Source organism: Pundamilia nyererei, unplaced genomic scaffold, assembly GCF_000239375.1.
Source record: "Pundamilia nyererei isolate P.nyererei 1_Seehausen unplaced genomic scaffold, PunNye1.0 scaffold00047, whole genome shotgun sequence".
Classification (NCBI taxonomy): Eukaryota; Metazoa; Chordata; class Actinopteri; order Cichliformes; family Cichlidae; genus Pundamilia; species Pundamilia nyererei.
In genome coordinates, this window is record NW_005187448.1 from 2,130,627 (window position 1) to 2,157,556 (window position 26,930).

The following is a 26,930-nucleotide window of genomic DNA, read 5'->3' on the forward strand; positions in this document are numbered from 1 at the left end:
CCTAAAATTATGTGAGCCTGGCGGCTGGGAATGGGTTAAGTAGCAAATGCTAAAAGACGTTATACATTGATTTACCAATATATTAGGTACACCTGTTCAATTCCTTGTTAATGTATATATCCAATCAGTCAAGCACATGACAGCAACATTGTGCACTTAAGCATGTCTAGATCGCCAAGATGACCTGCTGAAGTTGTAAATGACCATCATAATGAAGAAAGAAAGGTAATTTAGGCATTTCAGAAACTACTGATCTACTGGGATTTTCCTACACAACCATCTCTAGGGTTTACCAAGGATGGTCCAGAAAAGTGAAAATATCCAGTGACCAGTATGGTAGTATGGGAGATTGAATCTACTGTGTCATCCTATCATGTCAAAATAGGCCAAATTGTCTGAGGAATGGTTCCAGCACTTTGTTGAAAAATGAAGTCAGTTCTGAAAGCCAAAGGGGGTTCAACTGCATACTAGCAAAGTGTCCAGTGAGTGTACGGGTTCATAAAGACTCATATTTATCATTTTTATTGTACAAGCACAAGGTCATCCAGAAATAGACAATCCACTTTTACAGTTCACTTGTGATTTGCTGCAGAAACACATACATTTTAAGGAAACATCCTTACTGGTGTATCTCTCATGGAACAAAATGGTTTATTGTGTGTTGCAGAACTTTCAAAAATAGCATCTGGCAACACTTTAATTTAAGATTAAAAAAAAGAAAGAAACGTGTGAAATTATGGCATTTCATCCACTTGGGATAAGAACAGTTCCGTAAGTGCATTTCTTTCCCTATAAGAATAGAACAGAATAGCCCTTTATTATCTTTGTACATGTACAGGGAAATTATGGATAACGAAATAACTCTCATTCACCATTGTCCTTGACCTCATTGCTTTTTCCATCGAGGTCAAAGGCAATTGATCAGTAAAAGAAATACACAGGATTTAGTGCGCTTTGATTGTATCCACAAGTCGAGTCCTACGGCTGTGACGTAGGACTAAACGTCAAAGACCCTCCGTTAAACCAGAGCCCTAAGGCGTCCCACCATTCTGCAATCGACCAGTTAGCCTTAGGTACACTGGAATTTACAACCTCCAATCACCCAATCACAATGTACGATGGTCAGACGCTCGGTTCAGCCATGTTGTGGTTTTGAATGAGGAAGAAGCGGGAGATGTTATTCTTCAACGAGTTTATTTACAATTTATTGTCACGTTAAGGATATATAAATGAGTTAGGGTGTAACCCAACATGATTTTCGTTTTCCTGAACGCGTCGGTTGCGACTTACCGCATTCCCGTCGTAATTTAAACATACTTTCATAAATTAGCCGTGTAGCTAACAACGTTAGCTAGCAGGGTAGTTAGCCTAGTTTGCTAGTTAGGTAGCTAGCTAGCTAATTGTAAGCTAAATATCAGGCGGTTTTGCGAGTGTTCGTGTGGTGATAAAATGGCATTTGTTAGGAGTGTTGGTGTTTGAAGCAGTCTCGGCTAACTTTGCCCGGTCGAAAAAAAGCACATTAGCTTAATTGGGTTTGACTACATTGACACTAAGGCTGACTGAAATCAGTGACAGCGATTTGTCTTGAAACTAGCGCCGTTATTTCCAAAACTTTTGAGCCATGTTGAATAAAATCTGCGAATGGATAGAAACGAGCGTTGCCAGTCTTCGCAATGGTGTACCAGCTGCCGAACACCCACATGCTCAACGCACACCAAGAGATGGTCAGATGAGGAGGAAAAGACCCTTTGAATGGTACGAGCAGATATATCTGAACTCCCTTGGTAATCAATGGCAAGAAGCTTAAACCCAGACAGAACTATGAGTGCAGTGTTTGTGTGACCGCAGTGTTTTAGCTCGCTGTCCATTTAGCCGTTATCTTAAGTTTGACAAAAACGAGGTAGCGTGTTGTTAACAGGATACCGTCTGTTTTTCTTTAAGTTTGGAAGATGGCCATAACATCGACCAAGATGGTTTGGTGATAAAGAAATCACGAATGGGTAAGTAGAAACTCACTTTGTTACGTATGTTGTGAATGTAATTGTGGAGAGTATAGGCACACATTGTTTTCTGTGTGTTTGAAATTTCTACAGGGGATCTTATCGACTCAGTCAAGAATGCAGCTGAAGGGGTTAAGAATCACAGCTCCAATGTGGCTGCATGGATGAAGAACAATGTAAGTCCTGCCTTGAGGAATATGCTGACTACCTCCCCTGGTTTGCCACCTGGAGAACCTCATCCGCGCCCCTCAACATCATCAGCAATTTGGACGGGGAGGCTGGTATGGTGCAGATTTATGGGTGTCCCTGTAAAGACTGTTGGCACACGTGAATCTTATTTAACTTGTATGTGTTCGGATTTAGATCCTTGACAGGAATTCTCAGAATGAGACATTTGCTGCTCCCTCAACAACTTTGGAGTGGAAAACGTCAAAATCTGGTAAGCTTAACATTTTAAACTTTTCAAAAGTTGTTGTATTAACAAAACTGAGCTGAACAGAGATGGGTATATGCAGCATTTCCAGAATTCCACCCTCTGGGAATGCCTGTCCACTCCAAGTAACTATGATTAAAACTAAAAGGTTTTAAAACATTCACTGGGTTTTGGATGTTGTGGCACCAGTTGAATTACAGTGTTTTCCAGGACAGTGCTGTTGTAAGAGCTTTCAGCTTCCAAGTATGTCTTTTAAATTGTCTGACAACCTTTATATTTTGTTGTTTGTAATACCTTCTTACTCTACAGTCTTTAATTGGAAATATTTTAGCAAATGTACTGTATCAGACTGTATGGGATTTGTGATTTTCATACCCCAGTTCTGCTCTTGTACTACTTAATTGCATAAACACTAATTTGTCATCAATCTCAGGTACGTTAGGTCCAGAGTAGTTGGACGGTGACACAGTGACATTAGTTTCAGCAGCATTGCGAATAATTTTTTGATAGCAACAATACAACAGGCCTTGTTACATAATAAAATATAGAAGTATTAGAATGTAATGCAGTATTAAGGGCTGATTTAGACTTCGATGGTGATGAATAGGCCAGTCACAATAATTGCGGGCTACATTGACCCGACAGGTAGTTGGGTTTCTTGGAAGATGCACATCAGGTTACTTAATAGGTTATGGAGTAGATTTTGCACTGAAGCATATATCAGGTGTAAGTCATGATATGCGATCTGCATTTAAGGTTTCAAAAACCTGTCTGGGCTGTAACTCTTACTGTACTTTCTCCCTGTATTCCAGAGTGGTTGCGTAATGAGAAGTCAAATACGGGATCAAAAGTTTGTAGGCGACAAGTGTGCATGAGTCCTGTGCATCGTGAGGTGCCAAAAACAAACGGGCATTCGGTTAATTTGCCACCCTCCATCACCCCTAAATGGCAGCATTCTCCAAGGCTGGGCAGGCCTTTAAGTCTCCGAGCGCATGGAACTCAAAGGTATTCTTGTATTCCTTACATCTTTTGTGTGTGTCTGACAGAAAATTCTTTTTCAGCAGTTGCTGCTTGTTAAATTATTTATTATTGTGACATGTAAGCAATATTCAATCATTATTATAATTTTTTTGTAAATCCAAAATTTTGTCTGCAGTTTGTTTAGTGGAGTAGGTGCAACAAGCAGCTCTTGCACCAGCATGTATGAGAAGACCTTTCCCATCAAAGTGGTGCAGAGCCCAACACACAGTACCTCATCAGGCTGCTTACCCAAGACCAGGCCCTGCTGCACAGCACAGGAGGTTATTTATGAAAGCAGTAATGAACTGTGTGATTCCTTCATATCTATTTGTTGCATGTCTGTGTGTTCATACTGGGGTTTTTCTTTGTTTAACAGTCTGTTCGAGAGGAGGAGAAGGAGGTCTACAGGCAGCTTCTTACTATGGTCTCTGGTGGTCAGTCGTCTTATCTTCACAATGGCAGCTCGCACACTATTGTGAGGTCTCACAGAGATTTGTACGTATTGAATCAATGCCATGTTCCTGTTACAAAAAATGTGTAATGAGATATAATTTTGTTGTTTTTTTGGGGGGGGGCGTGAGAGAAGCATGAAAGGTAGTTTTCATATCTTCTTATTTTGCGTAGCATGGAATGACATGGCTTTCATGTGCATTGAGCCAGAGACTTCAAAGGGGATCTTCTTTTTTTCCTGGTGTGCACATTATCATGTAGCTATGGTATGTGGGGATCAGAACAGCCTACCCCACTTTATCCTGTTGTTGTAATCATGTTGTTTCCAGACCAGTCACTTATTGTACCATTCTACTTGTCATTGTCCCATTAGCACCAGCTTCCTGACCACCAGCCGCAGACTGCTGCAGTTCTCTTCTCCAACTGGGTCAGCAGCAGGAGGAACTTCAGAGGGGCCCAGCAGTCCCGCCAGCCCCAGGGGAGTCTCTAGCCAGTGCTCCAGCAACCTTCCCAGTCCACTGGGGGGCCCCAGCAAGCCAGAGATCCAGACATGGTCCCTGGACAGGGACCTCAGTTCAAGCAGAGGAGCTACTCTCATATCAACTCCTTCTCCATCAGCTCTGCAGGATAACTCTTCTCAGGACACACAGTCATCAGGTAATCATACTGAGTACTTGATGAAAATGGAGAGAGCGTGGAACATATTATTGTAAGTGAATTAAACGTTACTTGGTGGTTGTTCATGGGTCTTATTCTTGCCTTTTCTTACAGCTCATGATGGCGACTCTGTAATTATTGTAGATGAGCAAAAAAGTAAAAAACAAGACAGCTCGAGGTTAGTATTTCTTTTGGTCAGGCTTGCTATTTGAAGTGTAACTTGGTTAAACATAATACAAACAGAGGCATATATAGCCAAACATTTCAAGTTGTTTTCTTATTTTGTTTATAAATGTGTATGTGTATTGAGTGTTTAGGTAGCTTTCAGCACAACCAAGGTTTATACATATCTCATCACGATACATTTGTCTTAACAGTGTGCCATGTTTCCAAGCTGAGTTATGGATCAAAGAATTGTAAGTGTACTAAATTATTTATTTAATTTACACGACATTTGAATAGTGCAAAAAGGCCTTTTTTGCTTTTTTAAATTCTTCCTGTAGGACAAGTATGTATGACTCCCGGGCGAGGGAAAGACGGAGACAGATAGAAGAGCAAGAAGCTCTGGCTGCTCAGTTGCTGCAGCAGGTGAGTGGTCAACTCACAAAACCTTATTGGGTTAAGATTTGGCATGTTCATTATTTTTCCTTTTGCGTTAATTTGCTTTGTAATTTCTGGTTCTCAGCGCCTGTCTGACGAGGAGCAGCGTAGCCCAGATGTCGAAGTCTTTGTTCGCGTTCCTTTGGAGAAAGAGCTTCCTTTGAGTCCTATCATAAAAGAAGAGACGTCTTTGGAAGAGAAACCAGAATTCCCTGAACTTACAGAGGTATGGAAATTGTACCCTAATGTACTTGCATAGCTCATTATATATTTATTGAAATGAGTGACCACAACAGACTGTCGCAGGGAAGTATGTTTTCCAACTAGTATTTATCTTTTAAAAAGTAAAACTGCAACTACATTTTGATGATAGATGTGCAGAGATTTCTTCTACAATCTTTTGAAAATTAAGTGCTCTCTGTTGGTTTTGTTAAGGTTCCTCATTTAATCTCATTTATCAGTAATATTCTGATTAAGAATATGAAGGGACTTTTACTTTTAATTACTGTCCTTGCATATTGTCAGACTAATATAAAATATATATAAAAATGTAAGTACTATTTCATGGTTTTATACATGTATACTGTCTCATTCTTCCTCTTAAGGAAATGGAGGCTGAAGTGAACAGGGTGCTGCGAGGGGGCAATCCTCACGAAGTGTTAAGTGAAGGTTTTGGTCTCAGCCTTACACGTAAAGACCTGCAAACCCTGAGCAACCTCAACTGGCTCAATGATGAGGTGCGTAAATGTTGTATTAGAAATGAAGGGGAAAAATAGAGATCTTATTGACACAATTAAGAAACACAGCTCCAATGTGGCTACATGGATGAAGAACAGTGAAAGTCCTGCCTTGATGAGTATACCGCCTACCTCCCCTGGTTTGCCAGGGGGAGAACCTCAGAAGATGTAGAGAAAAATAAATTATCTGTTTCTCTACATCTTCTATTTAAAACAAAAAAACAGTACACGATTAGATTTATGATCCACAACTAAACGAGTGCACATGTCCACTTGATCTAAACTGTCTCTCTTTAATTTCCCAGGTGATCAACTTCTACATGAACCTGCTGGTTGAGCGCAGCAAGGATTCCAACATGCCAACAGTCAATACGTTCAATACTTTTTTCTATCCCAAGCTGCGCAGCAGTGGCTATTCTGCTGTCCGCCGCTGGACCAAAAAGATGGACATCTTTTCTAAAGACATCTTGTTGGTTCCTGTCCACTTGGGGGTGCACTGGTGCCTTTCTGTAAGTCCCAATGGCTGTTGTAGAAAGTAATCTAAAGGTTTAAGGGCGAGCATAAACAGGCCTGCTTTGTCAGTGTTATACATGCGTCATGTCAGTGTTATATGATGATTATAAGCTTTGACAGCACAGGCAACCATGTTTAAAAATGGCTGTAGTTCCTCAATGGTGTTTTGGTTTTTCTGAATTATCTAAAGCTAAAAGTCTTCACTTTGAGCCAACGTTTTACAAATAAATACACCTTGATTATTGGACCCAACTGTGTAATAATACACAGTATAAAAATGTACATAGGCTCTGAGTCTCAAATGTGAAGCCAATATGGAAGACGCACCTTTTCAGAAAAGACATTTGGTCCATTTGGTCCAGATTTTTGCCTGATTGTTTGAAAGTTGTTGGGCATAATGGATGTGATGTGATGTCGTGAGGGGAAAAGTCTTTATTACCCGAGTGGTTGGTGAGTGAATTCTGGAAGCTCCGAGAGACGCTAAATGAGTGGTGGTCACAAGATGGCCAACTAAAGCACTTTAAAATAGTAACCACTGACCAAAGTGCTAGACATAGCAACAAAATTAGAAATTAAATAGATTAAATATATTGAAAAAATGAATACAATTAAAATGACAACAGAAGAGGTGGGGTCTTAAAAGCAGATCTAGAAATTGGGAAGAGGCTTGTCTAATGTGAAACAGCAACAAATTCCATAATTTGGGAGCCACTATGGCAAAAGCCCTATCCCATCTGAGCTCACGGCTATTCAGCCAAATCCCCAGTAGAAGTCTATGGGAGCACAACTCTTGGCCCTGCCCTCAATAAATAAAGTATAGTATAATTTAATATAGTATTTTTGCATACAATTCCTTTGAAAACCAAAAACCAATAGTAGATTTATGCTGTCTTTAGTCAGTAATTTAGGCACAGCAACAGAAATGCATCTTCTGTTAGTATCTTAGCGTTTTTGTACATTGAAATTACAAGTGCCTCTCAAATCATGTTTGAATCACACATCGGGGAAAAACCCATTTTGGAAGCACTCATGGAGACTTTGATTTTGCTTTCAGCTTTATTTCCATTATTTTACGATAAAGTAAATAATGAAACTTGTTGGACTTAAACTGGAAACAGTAGGATCAGTGTGATTACAATAACCATTGCATTCTTAATAATACTGTTCTGTCGTGTAATAAAATTATTGAATTTATTGTTGTTTTAAGGGTCAGTTAAAATGTGGATATAAATATTTTGGGATTTTATTTAGCATTTTGTTTTTTTCAGGTGGTGGATTTCCGCAAGAAGTCCATCATGTACTTTGATTCTATGGGAGGAAACAACGATAAAGCATGTGAAATATTGTTGTAAGTTTCTGTAGCAGATGTGCAATATTTGTTTAAATGGGTTATGTGTTTTGAGAGGTAAATATAACTCACTGAGTTTTGCACTTTTGCACTTCAATTTTGTTTTCCAGTGAATACCTGCAACAGGAAAGTAAGGACAAAAAAGGCAAAGAACTGGATACCTCAGGCTGGATTCTGCACAGCAAAACACGCAATGTAAGTTCTACAGACAAGGTTGTTGTGACAAGTGTTCAAATCACATGGTTTCAGGAATTTTAGATGGGATTTCATTATCTGCCTCACAGTATCGTTTTATTTATTTGGCATTTTACTTGTTTCTCTTTTCTATCAGACACTGTTCTACAGTTGAATCTGATAGCTGTAGATCTATAAAGTTCTTTTGGTTTTTTTGTAAAGCCCTCACTAGGTTTCTGGTAACAAATGGTTTCAAAATAGTGACAAATGTTAGTAGTCCAGTCTGAGGTTTTAAGTATACAATGTTCTGCTGCTTTTGTAAGCCTCCACAAGATACGAAAGCCATGTTATTGGAGCGTGGATGATTTGAAATGTTTAAAGATCCAGTTTCTTATGTTTGTGACTTTTGTTTTCTGAATTTTCAAATTAGTGTCTCAGCAGCTTTTACTGTCAAGACATTTTATAGATAATTTGTCAAAGTGTCAGATGTCATTTTGCTCTGTAGGTTAATCAAGGTTTGATTTGCAGATGCAAACTTGTCTTCTTTCTTTTCCTGTTCTTAGGAGATCCCTCAGCAAATGAATGGTAGCGACTGTGGAATGTTCACATGCAAATATGCAGATTACATTACCAAAGACAAACCAATCACTTTCACGCAGGTAACTTCAAACAGCATCAGTGAGAGTATCTTTTCAGTAAGCAGTCATAATGAAGGCTTAAAAATGTCTTTCCTCTTTTGTTTTTGACAGAAACATATGCCATATTTCAGAAAAAGGATCGTTTGGGAGATTGTAAACCACAAGCTGTTGTGATGTGAGGATGACAATTGTGAAGTTGTACAGTTGCCTCACATCTTGATGGTGGTTGAGTTTTACTCCCCAGGAAAGGACTCGCAGATGGGAGACTTGAATTCTGGGAACAACTTTCACACCAGCTCGTCTGATCAGGAACCAGCTCAGCGATTTCCATCCTCGGCTAAAAGTAGCTGAAAGGATGTTGCTGGAGCAACAAATCACTGCCTCCAACTTCTTCTACAGTTTTTTTTGTGTGTGTGTCAGACAGCAGCTCAAACGCTTTGATTTGTACGGTCCAGTCAGAACTGTTTTTGAAATTACACTTGTGCACATCATACTCTGAGGTGGAATGTTCATTACATGTTTTTGTGCCACAATCAGTTGTCATTGATCACTCATTGATTAACATGTATTGTGTTATCAGTAAAAGTTAAAAAAAAGTGTTTTAAAAGCAGATTACATTCCCAAATGTCAAAGTCTCTATTTCCCCCCTGATCTTCACACATGAGAACTCCACACAATGGTGGCACACATGAGATTACACACATGAGATTACACACATCGTGTTGATATTAAAAGTGCTTAGTTTGTTTCAGGCAGGCCTGCCTGGGTAAAGCATGTAGGATATTTGACACCTATTGGTTTGCTACACATTCTCCAGTTACCTGCTGATACACTGGTTTTCTGTCAGGGATCTGGAGCTTAAAGACATTTGGAGGTCTGACTTGGACTTTTGTGTTACTGCATACAGCTTTGCTGTAATGTCTACAAAGTTCAGAGTTGCAGCTTATGTGTGGATTTTACTTTAGTCTGTGTTTGGACGAGAATTTTGATGTTATAAGGTGAAGTTGATATTAAAATAGGTAATTACCTCATTGTTGCAGGTAAATTGATAGAATGCCACTCAGTTCTTTATGACACTTCAGTAAAGCTGAGAAATTAATGTGACATAACCTCAGAGTATGATTTAGAGTGAAAAAAACATTGTTTCTCCTTGATGCTGGTTTGCAGGTGTAACCAAACAATTACACCGTAAGAGTACGGTAAAAGTTCTGTCATTTGTTTATCCAGTTTTCTTGATGGTGTAAAATAAGGTTAAAAGTCTATTTTATGTATTTCGGTGTTCTTTTGTTCAACAACCTTTTGGTATATTCAGTATATTTTGAACTTTGTATATACTTAAAACCTATACAGCAAACAATGTAAAATACTTTTTTTAAGAATGTATTTCCTATCTATTTTATCTAGACTCGAGTCTGTTTTAGAAATAAATTCTCATGTATTGTGGCTTTTTTCTCCAAATACTTTCACATAAACTCAAACTAATTTGTGGTTTCAAAGACACGAGGTAAAGCATGAACTTGTCTTTGGTGTTGAGCCGCCACAGATTTCTTTCTATTTTACTTCTAAGGAGAGGGATGTTTTCAAAGTGCTCTTGAGCAGTTCTATCATTCTGAAGGTCTTTCAAAGTTTTTTTGGTGGGGGGGCATTGGCTCCTCTGACCATTTCAAAGGAATGTTTGTTTAAGCCACTTACATTGACTGAATAATTCAAGCATAAAAAAGCCTCTCAGCCCAAAGTATGAACCATTGGCATGTCTGCATGTAACATCAAAGAACCCATTTTAAACTGCTACCAGCAGCCTGTTGCTAAAATACATCATTTGTTCACATTTCTTTAGCTGAATCTTGAAAAAAAAAGCAAAGTTATTTATACCTGCCAAAGTGCGATTAGATGAAAACATGGCATATCTCATAATGTCATCTTGATGCACGCTCAGTCGTCCAGGTAAGTAAATCCCAAAGCATCGTTTCTGGATGTAGCATTTTCAGTGGGAGAAACATTTCATCACTCATCCAGGTGACTTCTTCAGTCTAAGCTGACTGCAGGCTTCCCCAGCCATAAACAGTAAAGTTTTGTCATGGTCAGCACATCCCATGTTGTCTTCAACCTACTAAAGGGACTTTAGGTAACAAACAAACAAAAGCACTGTCACAGTGAAAAAAAAATTTATTTAAAAAAAATGGCAAGTTCAAAAATCAAACCAGGATGAAAGTTGAAAAACTGAAGGGATTTCTTCTCTATGAAGGAAAAAACAAAAAGCCCTGCATCATGGCACAAACACTTACGGAGAGGTTGATGCGCACAATAAACAGACAAATTCATGGACATGGTTACAAAACTGACCCCATTTTTGACTGGATATATTAAATGACCTTCAGATGAAATAATTTAAAAATTAGCAGCAATAAGCCACAATTCATTTTTTTGTCTTCAATATATTTGGATTAAAATCGTGGAATGGTAAACACACAACAGTGAATCAGCATTTAAACATTTCTTTGCTTCATAGATCTAGTATCTGAAGGAGTTTAAAAAAAGAAAAACTTCAACAGTTTGCAGTGCATGAAAACAATTCCAGTCAGAGATAAAGCCCAACACAGCTGAGTAGCACTTCACACTCCCTTCCAGTGAAATCTAAGGCATTTCTGTGAGGTTTATTTGTCACCTGGAAATAAAAGGTTTTGTAGTTAAAGAGGAAAACAAGTAACAGCTAAGAAAGAACGAGATGGGACGATATTTATCCAAACCGTAAAAGTGGAAAATGAGCGGAATGATGAAAACAATGCTATGGTGCCTGTGTTTAAGCTAAACTAAACAAAAAGTGGCAATGTGCCTTCAAAACATATGGAGAGAGAAAACAAATCTGCCATATTTATTTATTCTAGGAGTTCTTACTTTTCCTACAGTCATATTAAAACAACCGCGTTTTGGTATGAAAAAGTTCCCTTTTGATGTTGCAATTCTGCTTACAATTAATGAACCATAGACAAATGTGTCACAAAAACCAAAACAAATGATTTAAAATGAAAAGAGAAAAGCCACGTCAGCCAGAATATAAAGTCACTGTGAGGTGATCCACTGTCGCAACACGAGGTGTCTCTTGGATATTCGTAGTATTGCATTTATAAGGACAATAAATTAATTGCATAGATCAACAGACCTTGGGGCATGTTTTCCAAACATTGGACGGAAGAGTTAAAGGATGTGGACACAGTACCAGCTGTGATCAGCCATGAGACCTACTGTAGTTGGTTATTGCCTGTGAACATTGAACACAAACTGAATCTACATTGCTCTGGCAGGATGAGGTAAGTCAAGGTTTTCAACATAAATTGCTCTTACACCGACTGCATGCGGTGCAACTCTGTAACAATGCATCTGAACCTAGCATACATGCTTCATCCATCATGAGAAGTTATGTCTAAAAGTGCCAACACTGGTGACACTGACAGAACTGAAATATTAAAGCCTCTTTGACATCAACACTGAAACCACAACAAAGCAAGTACGCAAAACACAAAGAAAAAAGTGAAAACCTCTATTTCTCACTATGAAGCACACAACACACTATCAAAAATAAAAATCAAAGCTTCTTTGAAAAATAAGATCAATCTTAAAAGTTTTGAAACTGAATTAAAAAAAATGAAACCTTTAAATAATGTTTAAGAACAAAAAACATGACGGTAAAAACCAGAAATGCAGAAGAAGATTGCAAACACACAGCAATGGCCAGTTTCAAAGCCATAGCCTGGCCGTTATGAATCACCTAAGTAGTGTTTTCTGCAGATATAACAGGACAGATTCATGCGTCACCGGTTAATCTCCATGTCTGTGTAATTACATCTTTATACTTTAATAACAACATTTCATTCCCGCTTCAGAAAATCTGATTTTTTGGGGGATTCAGGGAAGAATCTGCATCCTTGTTTACTTAAACAAAAAAAAAAAAAGAAAAAAGGGAGGGGCACTGACACATTACATCACATGTATCAAGGAAGTCGAGCGAAAGTGTGAATACATTTCAATCTATTTACAGGCAGCTCTGAGTGAGATGTGATCCCTGTTAAACAACTTTGGATTTCATCACGTGAAGCAGCTCAAAGTGAATCAATATTTAAAACTCTCAGGTAACAACAACAACTGGAATGCTTTAAATCTATTCATCTCTTTTAAAGTAGTCCGCTCTGAAATATTTCGGCAACGAACATCAGCTTAAAATGTTCTCTTCTGTGTAATCTTCTGATTGTCTGCAGCTTTGTTGAGATTGTTGGAACGAAACTTTTTTTTCTTTTAAATATATTTAAGTGCCAAAAAACTTAAGTGAGACTGCTTCAGGTAAGGTTTCATACCTGACAAACTTGCTGCCTTTGTGAGAGAAAGAAGCTAATCGATGTCAGCACCATATCAGTCTTACAAGATCAGCTTTTTTTAAAAAGGACTTCAGTTTTTCTGCTTCCGAATATTTGCACCAATCAATTGGACGAGGCTAGAAACACACAAAAAATAACCAAAGAACTATTTACAAAAAGGCAGGTTCAAGTCTGAAAGCATCAGTCAAAAAGGAGAAAAATGTAAAAAAAACAAAAACTGCATATCTTACAAAAGCAGAACATGACCTAAAACATGGTGTTGAAATGTTCTTTTCCTGGTTTCATCCTTGCTCCCCGGAGTAGTGTTTTGAAGAGAGAAAAAAAAAAAAGAATATGATCAATGGTCATACACGACACATTTAACAGCTTTTTGAACTTTTCTTGACCGTTATCAAAATAGATGCTCATTGTTCCATTCTTCCATTTCCCCACCGTCTGCTGTCCTCCAGCTTTGCTTGTCTGAAGTAAAAGAGTTTGTTTTAAAATCTGAGTTCATAGAAAATATCTTTGTTTTTGTCCTTTGTGTGGAACAGTTTGTGTTCCTGGAGTGTCTAGTTCTTCACACAGAAAATCTCAGCTCTTGGGACCCCTCAAGAGTCAGTCGGGCCCCAGATGAAGATCTAACGCAGGGTGACAAGATCAGCCAATTAGAACGCACGCACGCACACACAGTCACTTGGGGGAATCAGTCAAAACCCACCTCTTTACTTGTTATGCTGGTAAGAGTAGGTTGCATGTTCTGTTGGTGTCTCTATGGCAACAGGTTGTTGGACGGCACTTTCCTGAGAAAGAAGCACCAAATATTTAATTAATCTGCAGTTATGTAAAAGTTTGAGTGGTAAATGTTTCCAAAGGGAGGCGAGAGGTGGAGGTCAGTACCTCAACTGAGATGTTGGTGGCAGGCACTTGGGTGTACTGGGGTATGTAGGTCCCCTGCATAGATGTGTTTGCAGGCATATACTGGAAGAGAATGGAAATAAGTTCATTAGCTGTGTGAATCTGCACCCGGAGAAGAATTCAAATACAAAAAAGAAGCTGAAACTCAAAAGGCACAAACCACACAATTCTTACCCTGGCCTTTCTCATAGCCAGATACTGTGCACTGTACTTACTGTACCACTGCTGCCCATAGAGAGGTGACTGAGCTGCTGTGTTAGAGGCCCCATCATTGATGCTGGCTGGATGGACATGGTGTGGTCCATCCCAGGTGTCAGGACAGCTCCCTATGGGGAGAACATCAAGAATCAAAGCTAAATTAAAAGGGTCTTGAGAGAAACAAAAACAAATAAACTGCCAGATACTCACTGTGGGTGGCATTATGTATGACTGGTGATGTAGCCAGGACGGGTTGTGTACCTGCAAGAAAATCAAAGACGTGTCAGTTAATATAAAAACACACGTGCAGAAACATTACAAAATAGTTGCAGAAAATAAAGAAGAAAATATGGCTGAAATATTAAAAACAAATTTTCAAACCAAAAAGCTATAAAATTGAAAACACAACAACCCCAGTACCTGATAGGTGGACACAGGTGGATGCATATATGGGGAAAGGGAGGTTGGTCCAATCATCCGATTGGGGGTAATGCTATAGGGAGAGGAGTAAAACCTGCAGAAAGAGGCACAGAATTCTTAGTGACCACAGCTTAGACCACCACTCCTTGGGGCTATACAAGAGATTAGCATGAGCCAGCATACTGACCCATTCTGTAAGGCTGTGGTTGGGTCATAGGTGAGGGTCATTCCTCCCTGGAGGAAGAAAACAAAGGAGCAATGTCATTATGAGGGAGAAACATGAGGTGTTTGGATCCCCCCCTTACAGGCATAAAAAAATAAACTAAAAAAAACATAAAGCTCACAGTCTCTCCATCTCTTGTCCAGGGCCGACCGTTCTGCAGATATTTCCCCTGGCTCTGGCGCTTCTTCTGGCCTCCATCAGCAAATTTACACAGCAAGGGTTCTGACGGTGCTGAACCAGAGGTTTTCCAAACAGGAGATAACACTCAGTTTTCTAAAACCGTTTTAATAAGACTGTTGTCTTGATGCTGAATAAATAAAGACAGTCTACTCAGCCACAAATTTAAAAACAAAAACAACAAAAAAAACCTCCAGAAAACTCACCTTGAACTCCAGGTGGAGTCTTGATATATTTCCCATTGAAATGCTGGATGATGGCCTCACATTTTTCTGTCGACTCCATCCTAAGGGACATATTTTGTGCTTAATAAAACTGTAGAGAGCCAATCCAATGACAGTTTCTGCTTGAAAGGTTTCTACCTACAATGACCACCAGAGGGCCCACTCACCCAACATTATACTAAAAAAGTTGCTTTGAACTTTAGTACTCCCATTGGACTTGAGATTTTCTTAAATACACACAAGGTTACAGCACAACTAGTCAACTTCAGCCAGCTGTCCTACAACAGCGTGTACCTGGCAAAGCCCACTCCTCGACTGGTTCCATTGGCGTCACGGAGGATGCGTGTGGAAATGGCCTGACTGAAGGGCTTCAGCATGTTCTCCAGCTCCTGCTCGTCCATTGACAGCGGCAAGTTAGAGATGTACAGGTTGGTGGGGTCTTGTTCCTGTTGCTAACCACAGAGAAGCCAGAGGGAGGTGAATGATTTGGGGCTCTTGGTTTCCTTGTGACAGAACAACAGCTGAGGCATGACCATAGAAGCGTTCCAAGAAAATACAGCCGCCAGCAAACATTTGGGAAATTTACATAACCTTTGAACAGGACGTGTGTGAGATGACTGATATTTGGAGGATGGAAGGCAGAGGACATGAAAAAAAGAAGAAGCAAGAAAAGGTAGAAGGTCTGAAGCTGAAGTCAAAATGAAATCTTGGACCCGTGAGACGCCTGGAATGAGGTCTGGAGAGAAAAGAGACGGTGAACAAAGTTCTGGCTGGATTTCAGCTCAACTCATTTTAAGTCAAGTGAAATTTTCAGTTCTATTTCTATAGCTCACTATTACAAATTTAATCTGCACAGATCTTCATTACACTCTTCTCTTATTTTCCATCACTTACATTTTATTTCCAAAGGGTTAAAAAAGGGGATCATTGTTCAGAGCCAGGACCTTAAGAGGATGAAAGCAGGCGATTCAGCCACTGTGATATCAAAGCATAATTACATTTCATATGGCTTGCCATCCCTGGATGATCTAAAGCGATTACGTGCTCTCCCTTTCTCTCGCTTGGTGGAGAGAGAGAGAGAGAGCAGTGACATTTTGGACAAAGACCTTCGGGAACAATCGGGAGAACATCTCACGCATTGTGCTACCAAAAACGTGGTCGTTCCGTTTCCTCGATCATGTTACTAATGCACTGCTTGCATTCAGGCAGCTATATTCATGTGGTAATCCTGACCTTGAATGCAGGCACAGATGCTGGCTCTGTCGGCTTTTATAAACCAGAGAAAATATGCAGCGCTTCCAAATCTGAATTTAAAATGATTAGAAAACATGCTGAAAGAAAGTTTCACTCTAAGCAACTTGAACTGTTTTGTAGGCTCCTCCCCTTCCAATTTCCTTTGTGCCCTGCTTAAAACAAATTTAATGTGACCGACGGTATCTGTATCGCCCTCTAACCATTATGCATATTCATTATCTCAGAGTGCAGATGTGATTAAAAACCTGTAAATGCAGCGCGAGTTAATTTCCATGCCATGAATAATGCATGTGTAATCGCTGCGACCTGCGATGAAGGTGATTTCTCCTTCACCTTCCTCCCTCCCCGCAGTGTACACTAGCAATGAGGCTTGAACCCATGAGAGCGAGCAGCAGAGAAGCCCCAGTTGTGGATTTCATCTGTGAATGAGTCACAGTGAGTCAGAGAGAATTCTGACGCAAACACACAAGTCTTGTTGTAAAGCCGGGCTGAAAGGGTGACTGATATCAAGTTATTTTGCGAGCAAGAAGCCGTATGAATGTCAGTGATCCAGCTTAACGAGAGATCAGCTTTCCCAGGGCGCCGGTGGTGTGCGAGTCCGTGAGAGCGTGTCATAATCCGGTTGAGGCAAGGCTGCTGAAGTGCGTGTGCGATTGTCAAGTGGGCTCTGTGTGTCTGTGGGCGTGCGTGTGACAGGGCGGGTGGCTGGGCACTGTGCCCTGCTGACTGGGGAACTGCTCAGACACTGAGTCAGATGCCACTAGGGAGAACAGACAGGTCCTTTGTGCAGGGAGCTCAAAGAGCAGGCTCTGGGACGTGCTCCCCAAACACCATCACCACTATAAACACATACATACATGTAAGCATCCGTGGACTCTTTGTGCACAGAAATAGTCTTAAAGTGCACTATTATTGTGACAGCGCCGCAGGGTGCTGGCTTCACCTCTGAACAGCACCCTGGTTACTTTTCTGCAGAAGTTGTAACATTGCTGATGTTATTTAAACATGTAGGTGATTTATGTTTAAGTTTCCAAATGCCGCCTTTTAATCATATGAGCAATGTTGCATTGAAGCTGTGCAACATGCTGAACTCAAAAAGCCTGAGGTAAGAACATCCTCACTAAAACAGGGCAGATGATTTTTTCTCTCTCCCCGTTTAGTAATTGGTGTTTGGATGATTCTCTGGTTTAAAAATCCCTGCAACCCTTTCATTCTCTCTGTTACATAAACTAGTAACAAAAATCTGACACTAACTACGTCACTTGATATACAGTCAAATGTCAAGCACATGACATATGCCCCAGCATTACCAGAGGCCCCGTCTGGATGAAGCTGCAGGGAAAATTAACATAAGAATGACCGTTTCTGAACAACATAATGCAGACTGATGAAGCCAGCGATTTTATGTATGAAAAAAGCAGATTTAAGCATAAAGGAATATCTGATAGATTTTTTTTTTTTTTTTTTTAAAGAATGGGGCGCTAGAAACAGCAAGAGAGATCTGTTATTTCTTAAGAGGTAGAAAAATCCAAGGAGCAACCTTTTCCCTCTATGATTAATGAGTCAACATTTAATGTGAAATTAATGAATCAAATCATTATTCAACATTTTTGCTGAGACACTGATAAAGTGCTCTTTCAGGCTAAATTAAACTTACACCAAGCAGTTATAAATTAACCCACCGAATTTTGATACCTCAAGCTGAGTTCTCACCTTGGCCATCTGAGCCTGCACTCCGCCAGCCTTCAGTGCCGTCACTGCCTTCTGAGCAGAGGCTGGGCTATCAAAGTCGACAAAGCCATAGCCTGCAGGGAACAAAATATGACAGTGAGATGTGCATACTGCAGGAGAGGTGCACAGTTTGAACTCATGAGGTACTCGTGGTAACAGTGTATGAATCTGAAGAGACAGCTGGCTAGGACTGGAATGTGCGTCCCTCTGGGGGACAGATGGAGGACGCTGCCCATATTAAAAAAAAAATAAACACACACCTACTCAGTAGGTACAGTGTGAAGCTGACGGCTTCATGCACTTGTCAAACAGCTTTATTGACTTTATCAGCAGTATGCTGTAACCTTGCACATTACCGATACCAGCCATAGATTTCACATCGCACCAACATTTTTTTTTTTGGCTTCCCATGAAGTAAAGGAGTGATTTCTATAAACTATCAGACACCAGACCCCACATGATCTTGCTCTTTTATAGATTTCTGAACTTTGGCATCTCGGATCATCTGATCACGGTCTCTTATTTACACGCAAGCCCATTCGCCCAGTCCAAGGTTGACGGTGCTGTGGGCTCAGAGTAGTCCTCTCCTTCTCTGCTGGATTTTTACAGAAACTATTCCCTCTAACATGTTCATATTGGGTTTTTTTTTTATTCATTTTCTGTGCAGCGATGTGTAACTATGAGCATTTTCACACATCTGGACCATGTTTATAAAAAAAAACAACTAAAGCAAAACTGTGGCAGGATGCAAATGTGTGATACAGTCAGATCTGACAGTGAACCTACAGACACCAAATAGGGACCAGTTGTGCTGCCTCCCCCACATTCTATTAAGAAAGTATCCCACCTAAAAAAAATGAGGTATTTCTCCTCCTCCCACACATTTCAGCAAAAACCATGATGAGAAACTAGTTTCATATTTGTGGTGTAATTTTACCACTTGATATGCTACACAATGATCAGCTGACTAGAAGAGGCGTTAGTGAACTGAAAGGCCACATTTCAACAAATATTATGGATGAGCATGGAACAGCTGTGTTTTTTCATTTAATTAAAACAACAACAACAACAAACCCTCACCTTTGCATTTGTTGGTAGTCTTGTCCAAGATGGCCTTTGTGGACACAATTTTCCCATACCTGAAAAACAGTGAGGTTTGCACTCAGAGGTCGTCCTTCCACTGTGTGTAGATGTAATACTCTTGATAACTAAATTGTAAATCATCTAAAGATTTCAATAAAGTTACACAATCACCACATCTGATAACAAATCCAAGGCAGGGCAAATTCAGTTAGAAAAAAATGATACTGTCCCGTGGGCTTCTGCATTCTAGGAGGACTATAGATTTACCATATCTTATTCATTCTAGCTCACACACAAATGTCAATAGGGATCATATCTCCAGGGAAATCCAACATGCAGTGGCAAACTGGTAGATATGAATCCCCCCATCAATTTTTTCAGAGATTGCATCATAATTCACCGTAAATATGAAAATTCTACATTAACTACCCACACCCCACACCCCACCTAGCCGTAGACACTGCAAATACATAGGATAGTGTTCGACTTGGGCGAATGGTTCTGTGCAGCAGGGTCTATCAATCCCCATCTCTCCAGGCATGTGCATGCAGTGTAATCTGATATGCCTCTCCTTGGCTGTCCTGTCCAATACTGGCTCCCAGCCACACTCTCATTCTACTAACCAGCTTCTCTCTAGACAGCCTTTAACCCTCCACTGGGTCTTAGTGCCCCCTGAAATATAATTCAACTTGCATCTAGTGGCACAGCACCACTGCCTCACTCTGAGAAATCAATTTCATAAATAATTTGACTTTTGTAAGTAAGGATTAGCTGATGACCTGTTAGCTGTAATGTGACAGTCTAACATATTCTTTTTTTTTATAAAACACATTTAAAACAAACAAAAAAATTAAAATTAAAAATAAAAACACAAGCCTGGAAGCATTTCCCCCACTTTTTTTAAAATGGCTTAAGGTCATCTGTGTAGGATGTAGGACAAGAAGATCAAACAGTCATATAAATTCACATTACAGAACTTCATCTGATTATTCTGTTTGATTGTGCCAAACTCTGAGGACTGTAAGGGGGAAAAAACCCAAACACTTTTCTACCTTGCAAGCAAATCCCAACCTGAATGCTGATGTGGGCTTGTTCTTTGGGTTTTCCTTGTCCTTATAACATGCACGAGAGCATGTTGGGCTGTGTTGACAATCACACATTTTTGATATTTTATCTACTATAACAGAGATATTTCATGTTACAGTCATTCATTTGGTCTATTTTCTTGCAATCCCATCCAGTGTGTATAAGCTGGAGGGCCCTTTGCCCTCATATGCAAAACAGCAATTTCACAATGCATTTCTGACTCCAAGTGACAAAATGCCACTCACTTGACTGGATGGATATGCCAGCATTGTGTTCCTACATTTGCATATACACTATGGCAGTGCCATCAGCCTGCTTATTCTCACAACAACTAGCATTTAAGTTATGAGCTCTTCATGCTGCACACTTGCTGCATAACCAGAGCGGCAGCAAGGCACCCGGAGACACAAATGCTGGGCCCGGTGGCCAATGGAGAGCCAACCCCCAATCCCATCCCCGTCTCTCATCCCTCACTTGGTACACAGTACATCACAGAGCTTGCATGCAACAACTCTCAGTGTGGGGGAGGGGAGCTCTGGAAGTGCTGCGTCCTCAAAGTATACGCAGATTTACGGTTCCAACTAGAGCAAAGTAAGTCAGAGTCCCTACATGAGTAGTCTTCCTGCTGCTTTACATCCTCATCTACAAGCCGTTACCCCTTTAACTATTATTGGACACAATATCCTCTTTCATTCTAGTTTAACTGAAAATTACATCAGCCTTAATGTGCTCTGCTAAAAGGCACATTTCATGCAGTGATTTTTATCTGCTCCGTAAAAGCAGAAATATGAGAACTACCCCCACAGAACACCACCTGACACACAAACCCTGAACTCCACTCACTCCTCCCCCTCTGACCCCCCCACTACCATTGCCCTTGTTTGTCTTTCCCTTTCCCCTGGGCTTGCCGTTTCCTGTAGGGTTGGGCTGCCTCATGTGAGCCATAGCTTCCAGACAGCTGTAAAATAGCAGGCCTCACCCTCCCTCGTTCAATCTCTCTAGCCCTCTTTTCCCTCCTTTTCTCCCACTACTCTCCTCTGCTCTTCTGGTTCTCATCACCAGGCTCCATAATTCAATTAACTAAGAGCAGATCATTCATCTCAGCCCTGCATGTTTTGATGTCTTCCACTGAAGGCCTAACAAACATATCAGATGGATTGGATGCTGCTGCTGTTTGATGTCTGACTACATGCTGTCCACAACAAAGTTCTCGAAGACTCACAGCCACACTGATGAGCAACATGGCGTGATATTTATAGTGCAGAAGTGACGCTGTATCTGGATGACAGGGCTCACTGTCATACTGTATCATGACTAAAACATAAGAGAAAAAATAATCATAGATTAAAAGTGTATGAATGAGCACGAAGAGACAGAATGAATTAGCATGAGAGAGTGAGACTAAACATTCTGTACCTAGTTGTTGGAAAGTCTGTGCTCAGCTATGTCAGGCTGAAAGGTCTTAGTTTGCAGCCCCAGTGATTGTTAGTTTTTCCAAAAAGCCACTACATGATGTGTTAAAAAAAATGCATGGATAAATGTGGCCCTCTTGTACATTACATAAATACCAAATATGGTATGGTTTAGTGTTCCTGTGCACTTAAGTTGTATAGAAACTATACATCTTCTTTATTTGCCAAAAGTAGAGATGCAAGCCTTTCATCCTTGCAGCCGACCAGCCATCACCCATTATAATCTAGTCTGCTCTAGCCGGGTTCATGCTTCCTCAGACAGCCAGAGAAATTTATTGGGTGTAAGTGCACGCTGAAGTAAATGTGTTTTAGGTGACTTACGGCTGACAGAGTTTGACCAGATCCTGGTCTGTGGTTCCTGGGTGGAGGCCACGGATATAAAGGTTGGTTTTGCTTAGCTGCTCTCCCCCGCTGCTGCTGTTACTGCTGCCATTGCTAATTGTGGTGGTGTTGCTGTTGGGGCTTGGGGGAGCCATCTGATGATTGGACGGGGACACATATGTCTGCTGTGGAGGAAACAGAGGGCTCTTTTTAGGTACATGAAATTGGATGTACGCATGGATGCAGTCATTAACTGGAAATAAAAAAAAACCAACCAGTTGAGGCTAGAGAGATACAGACAAGATATCAGCATCAATTTAATGCTTAATCTGGCTGGACAGGTCAGGCCAGTCAGATAAATATTATAACAGGTCACTGTGAGGGAAAAACAGAAATATAAGATATAACAAGTATTACGATTACACAATTTATACTATTTATATGAAGCAAAATATGAGAAGAAATAGTATGTACCATTGTAGTATTTGCAAAAAACAGAAATACTAAATAATAAAAGTCAGATTGCATTCATATACAAAGATTCAGTCAATCAGCCACATTTACTAGGGTATGCAAAATTAATATGGAGACATCTTAAAATGCCTGTTTTTATTTGTACATTGCATATTTTCATGTACGTTTTGCTGAACTGACTTTTTAACCTCCATCAAAACAAGCATCTAAAGCTAGTTCACGAGTTCTAAAAGCTAGCCAGTGCCTCCTCTCAGCACACTGTGCTGTGGCTGCCATAGAACAACAGGATGGACAGGTTGGCATGAGTATGTCTTTGTGCAGCTCCAACTCTACAGGCATCTCTACAAACCATCAACGCAAGAGCGCAGGATTCACAGATGGCACACAACTCGTGTTGGGAAGATTGCTAAAAACAGATGGAAAAGAGGACTTTCTCCAGCGAACAGTGGAAAAGTCCACAGTTAGCCAATCAGACTGAATGGCTTAACTTTGTGTACATTAATTCTTTAATTGCTTTCCTGCGTACTTTTTACAGAAGCACCTTTCATTTAGCAGAAGACTGCTGCTAGACAGGTGCATTGGAGAACAATGACAGCTAAAAAAGTGAGTTTACATGCACAACATCCATCATCAAAATCCTTGAGGACCTACAGAGGCCTCTCCAAAACTACAGAACTTGGTTTAAAAATGAAACTACATACAGAAGCAAAGCTGAAAAGCTTAAAAAGACACCCTATTTTTTTTTTTTTTTTGCTGTTTTGATGAAGCAAACTTTGTTCACTCAGAATGATACTATTACAGACTCTTTCAGGAAGTTTTATAAAGCATTCCTTTTAGGTGGATATTGACAAAAACCTGCTAAAACTAAAGCTTTCTATTAAGCAGAAATGGGTGATTGCATACATTTCTGAAAACATACTTAAGCTTCCCATCAGCAGCAAAGTGGTTTCAAACAAACAAACATTATACAAGCAACTTCTAAGACCACAGCGGACTCATTTAACTGACACATGACTTTTTTGAATGCCCAGAGTGTTGTCGGTGGCCAGATAGCAAACAAAGAATGACAGCTGTATACAGTGCTACTCCAGCTGATCCCATCTTGTGCCAACCAAATTAAATTAGTAGGGAAGTGAAGTAAAATGTATCCAAACGCCAGCTACGCTTGGCCTTGGTGTTGCGTCCCCTCTTACTGCTGGAGGAGGAGGAACAGTTTGATTAACTGAGGTCAGAAGGTCAAACCACAGAGAACAATGGGGTGGCTTGTAGCGGTGGGTGAGTCACAAAATATAGTTTTAATCCATTACCAAGCAACAACACACAAGCCATGTGTATTAACCCTTGCCTAACAGCAGGCATGTTTAAATATCAGAAAGTTCTGTCATCCGACAGCAGCAGAGATCCCAATCCTGCGATAAGAAGGAATGTGATGGATGTATTGGATCGATTAGGCCTTGTATCCAACTCAAAGTAAGACTTTAGCTATATGCGGCATCTTTACTATAAAGGGATTGATCTTCCTGCACCAATGGCTTGTTGGACCTCACAAGGTCACCCTCAGGCCATCGGCTTATTAACAGAAAGGAAGAAAGACAGCTGGAATCAGCCTAATTATGACCCATGTCTTCTTCCCTTCCTTCTTAAAGACCAAGGGTAACATTCAACAACCAACTAATATCTCTCCAAACCTTTAACAGTGGTTTAAAAAAATGAATGAATGCACATCTGTTGAAGATGTAAGTGAAAAATATTTTTAATGCACACCCATGATGACAAACATAAACTCTGTCATTCTGATGCACTTCGAATTTAGCCATTACCTGAACGATCTTGAATCCGTACAGCTTTCACCAGACAAACATGCTTAGCTAACCACCACGCTCAACATTACCATACAGGAAGACAACACTGCGGTATGCAGATCTCAGTTTCATAACTGTTAGATCCCTACATTTGTAGGAGTTCAAAATTCAGCTTTGAGTAAACTGTACCAGCCCAGAAATACTGAAACAGTCTTACACACATGGGCAAGAAGAGCAGAAAAACAGACAATCAATGGCTGCTTCAACAAACCACAGTGACAGGACTAATAGGGGTGCACTACATTTAGGACTGGTCACATGCCAGCCAACACAGAAATATTGCTGTTTAAAGCAGGAAACAAGGAACAGGAAGCAAGATGGAGATATCAAAATTTGGTTTGGTGCCATTTCTGTATTTCAGCAATTTTTTTTAATGTAACATGAATTCAAACCAAAGGGTTTCCAAGCTGTGAAAGAAAGGCTGGAGGGCCTCTGTTGTGTTTTGTTTACACTGTAATGACACACTATTAAGGATCAGAGACACATTATGTAAGTGGCTAATGGTACAGCATTGTACATGAACTTGATTATAAAGAGTTTGAATTTTTACAGCATTAGAGACTTAAAGATGTTTCCTGTCCGTGGAGCCTTTATTTAAACTATATTTATAGAAACCTCTGAACAAACTAGATGAATATCAAAACCAAATCTTTAGTCAAGCTAACAACAGGCTACAGGCATATAAAATAAATGAAAGGATATGGAGTTTCTCCTAGTACAAACCTTGCTTTATATAGTGATTTATGTGCAAACTTTTATGCTTCCCCACTACTCAGCTGCCTTATGATTTCCAAACCGATATGGAGTCATCCTTCCGAACTTGAAAGCTATCTTTTTATTCGAGCTGAGAAAACCACAGACCCCATTCATCTTATCCTGCTTCTCTAATCTCCCTCTCTTCTTTAGCATCAGTACACTGTTTGTTTTTCCACAATCACAGTCTTTTCTGGTGCTTTCCCTCGCCTTCATGATAAGCGGCCTGCACAGGCTGTCAGGAGGGATGCACCTGCAAAGGCTTGGGGAGACAGGATCCGACGGGAGACCGAGCCCGGGCCCGATTCTGGCAAGCGAAGCCTTACTAATTGGGATCTGAGCTTGTTAGCGGAAAGTGCTAATCCCTCTCATGTGCTCTCCAGTCAGAAGGTAGTGTCTCATTAAGAGCGCTCTGCTAGGCTCCATCTGAAAAGAGGATGGCAGTGAGTCAGCTCCACACCTACTCCCCATCTGCCCCAGTCCCGCTCCAGGTGTTTTGCCACCCATGTAAGGTAATTTCCAATGTAATGGTGCAAACACATGAAAATATGCATGCAAAGGGTAGCCTGTGACAAATGCCTTTAATTTAAATGATTAGGAATTAAAAATCTCATTTTACAGGCTACATTTCTTCTCAGTTAATCATTGCACAAAACCTGACTTCCTTGCATACCACTGATTTCCCAGCTGCAAGCATGTTATTTGTCAATCCACAACCGCTGACATACAGTATCTGTTTACACTGCTCCTTATATCCATAACAGTGTCAGCGTTCTTTACATTCCTCTGCAGCACATCAATACAAGGAGTAACGAGGACCATGGGTTCAAGATTAAAGTTCTTTAAACTGAACTACATTCCCAGAGATGCCACCGTTCGGTGCAATTCACGTCTTTGAAATGTTGATCATGAGTTAATGTAATGTGTGTGTATGTATGTATGTATGATTCATACACACGCACATTGAATGAAAAATGCATGAGGATGTTATTTATTTATTTTCACTATATATTAACTAATCAATGCTATCTGCCTATGAACAACTGATGCTCCGTTGCTTCCCTATGCAGTCCCCACTTCCCAGTTACTATACGATTATCTCTTTACAGCCTCAGAAAGATAAATCAGCGCTGTGTGTTGTCACCACAGCTGTGCAAGCAGCATAACTACAAAAAAAAAAAGGGGGGGGGGGGGGACTACACCATGTTGCAGAGAGCAGCTAAAGACCGATGAGGTGATTACAGTTGGAGGGAGCACAGGTGATTCCTGTAGGGAGAGCAGGTGACTCAAGGACTTTTTCACCCAAGCAAGAACAATGAGTGCTAAATGAGGCAGAACGCATGCTTTTAACTGTATGAGTCTCACTGTAAGACGCTTTAATGCTAAATCTGTTGATACAGAGCATGTTAAAACAAAATGCAACATCGGTCAGACACCACATTTAGTTCTTTTGTTTGATTTAAGTTCATATTAATCACAAGATAAGAACACAGTAGCCTATAAAATCCCAGATGAATTAAACTGTACAAGCAAAAATTCATTTTGCTTATCATTAAACGCATATTTGCTTATTTCTATTACCATACAGTAGCCTTCGATCTATGCACAAACTACTAGCATCACAAAGTCGATCATGTTTGCACTACGCAACAACAGCATCTTTTATAAATTGATGATATATTGTATCACAGAAAGAGATCCATCCTACCTCCTAGGTTAAAGAAACCTTAGGTGCAGTGGAAACGATTTTAGTATTACAGATGCAATCTTTTTATATTAAATTTCTGTTGCTTCAAGCGAAAAAAAAAAAAAAAA

General features: G+C 40.1%; 2 protein-coding genes across 4 annotated transcripts in view; one reads left to right on the forward strand and one right to left on the reverse strand.

Annotated features, from left to right (window-relative positions):
- The first annotated feature begins 1,025 nt into the window (after positions 1–1,025).
- Positions 1,026–10,007, forward strand: senp1 (SUMO specific peptidase 1). Its single transcript, XM_005732565.1, has 18 exons — positions 1,026–1,755; positions 1,942–2,000; positions 2,094–2,281; positions 2,364–2,439; positions 3,246–3,438; positions 3,590–3,734; positions 3,830–3,948; positions 4,277–4,560; positions 4,675–4,738; positions 4,938–4,976; positions 5,064–5,148; positions 5,246–5,386; positions 5,766–5,897; positions 6,203–6,406; positions 7,679–7,758; positions 7,869–7,953; positions 8,496–8,591; positions 8,682–10,007. The coding sequence occupies exons 1-18, from the start codon at positions 1,622–1,624 to the stop codon at positions 8,742–8,744; spliced, it is 2,187 nt and encodes a 728-aa protein (XP_005732622.1). The 5' UTR covers positions 1,026–1,621; the 3' UTR covers positions 8,745–10,007.
- A 1,410-nt stretch (positions 10,008–11,417) lies between these two features.
- Positions 11,418–26,930, reverse strand: part of LOC102196535 (RNA-binding motif, single-stranded-interacting protein 2-like) — a 17,345-nt gene continuing 1,832 nt past the window's right edge. For 2 of the 3 annotated variants that reach the window (XM_005732567.2, XM_005732566.2), the window contains exons 2-14: positions 22,027–22,211; positions 19,145–19,203; positions 18,047–18,138; positions 15,374–15,531; positions 15,062–15,141; positions 14,800–14,909; positions 14,643–14,689; positions 14,456–14,549; positions 14,246–14,296; positions 14,053–14,163; positions 13,820–13,900; positions 13,641–13,722; positions 11,418–13,560 (exon numbers count right to left, since the gene is read on the reverse strand). In XM_005732567.2, the coding sequence (XP_005732624.2) occupies positions 13,645–13,722; positions 13,820–13,900; positions 14,053–14,163; positions 14,246–14,296; positions 14,456–14,549; positions 14,643–14,689; positions 14,800–14,909; positions 15,062–15,141; positions 15,374–15,531; positions 18,047–18,138; positions 19,145–19,203; positions 22,027–22,211 (1,146 nt within the window). In that variant the 3' untranslated portion in view covers positions 11,418–13,560; positions 13,641–13,644. The remainder of the gene's footprint in view (positions 13,561–13,640; positions 13,723–13,819; positions 13,901–14,052; positions 14,164–14,245; positions 14,297–14,455; positions 14,550–14,642; positions 14,690–14,799; positions 14,910–15,061; positions 15,142–15,373; positions 15,532–18,046; positions 18,139–19,144; positions 19,204–22,026; positions 22,212–26,930) is intronic. The other variant, XM_013910731.1, reaches the window with a different exon arrangement.

Bases quoted from the DNA above. Each gene is read 5' to 3' on its own strand.
- senp1 (XM_005732565.1), top strand. From the start codon at position 1,622: ATGTTGAATAAAATCTGCGAATGGATAGAAACGAGCGTTGCCAGTCTT. The intron at 4,561-4,674 runs GTAATCATACTG...CTTTTCTTACAG, and splicing joins TCAGGACACACAGTCATCAG to CTCATGATGGCGACTCTGTA. The intron at 4,739-4,937 runs GTTAGTATTTCT...TTGTCTTAACAG, and splicing joins AAAAAACAAGACAGCTCGAG to TGTGCCATGTTTCCAAGCTG.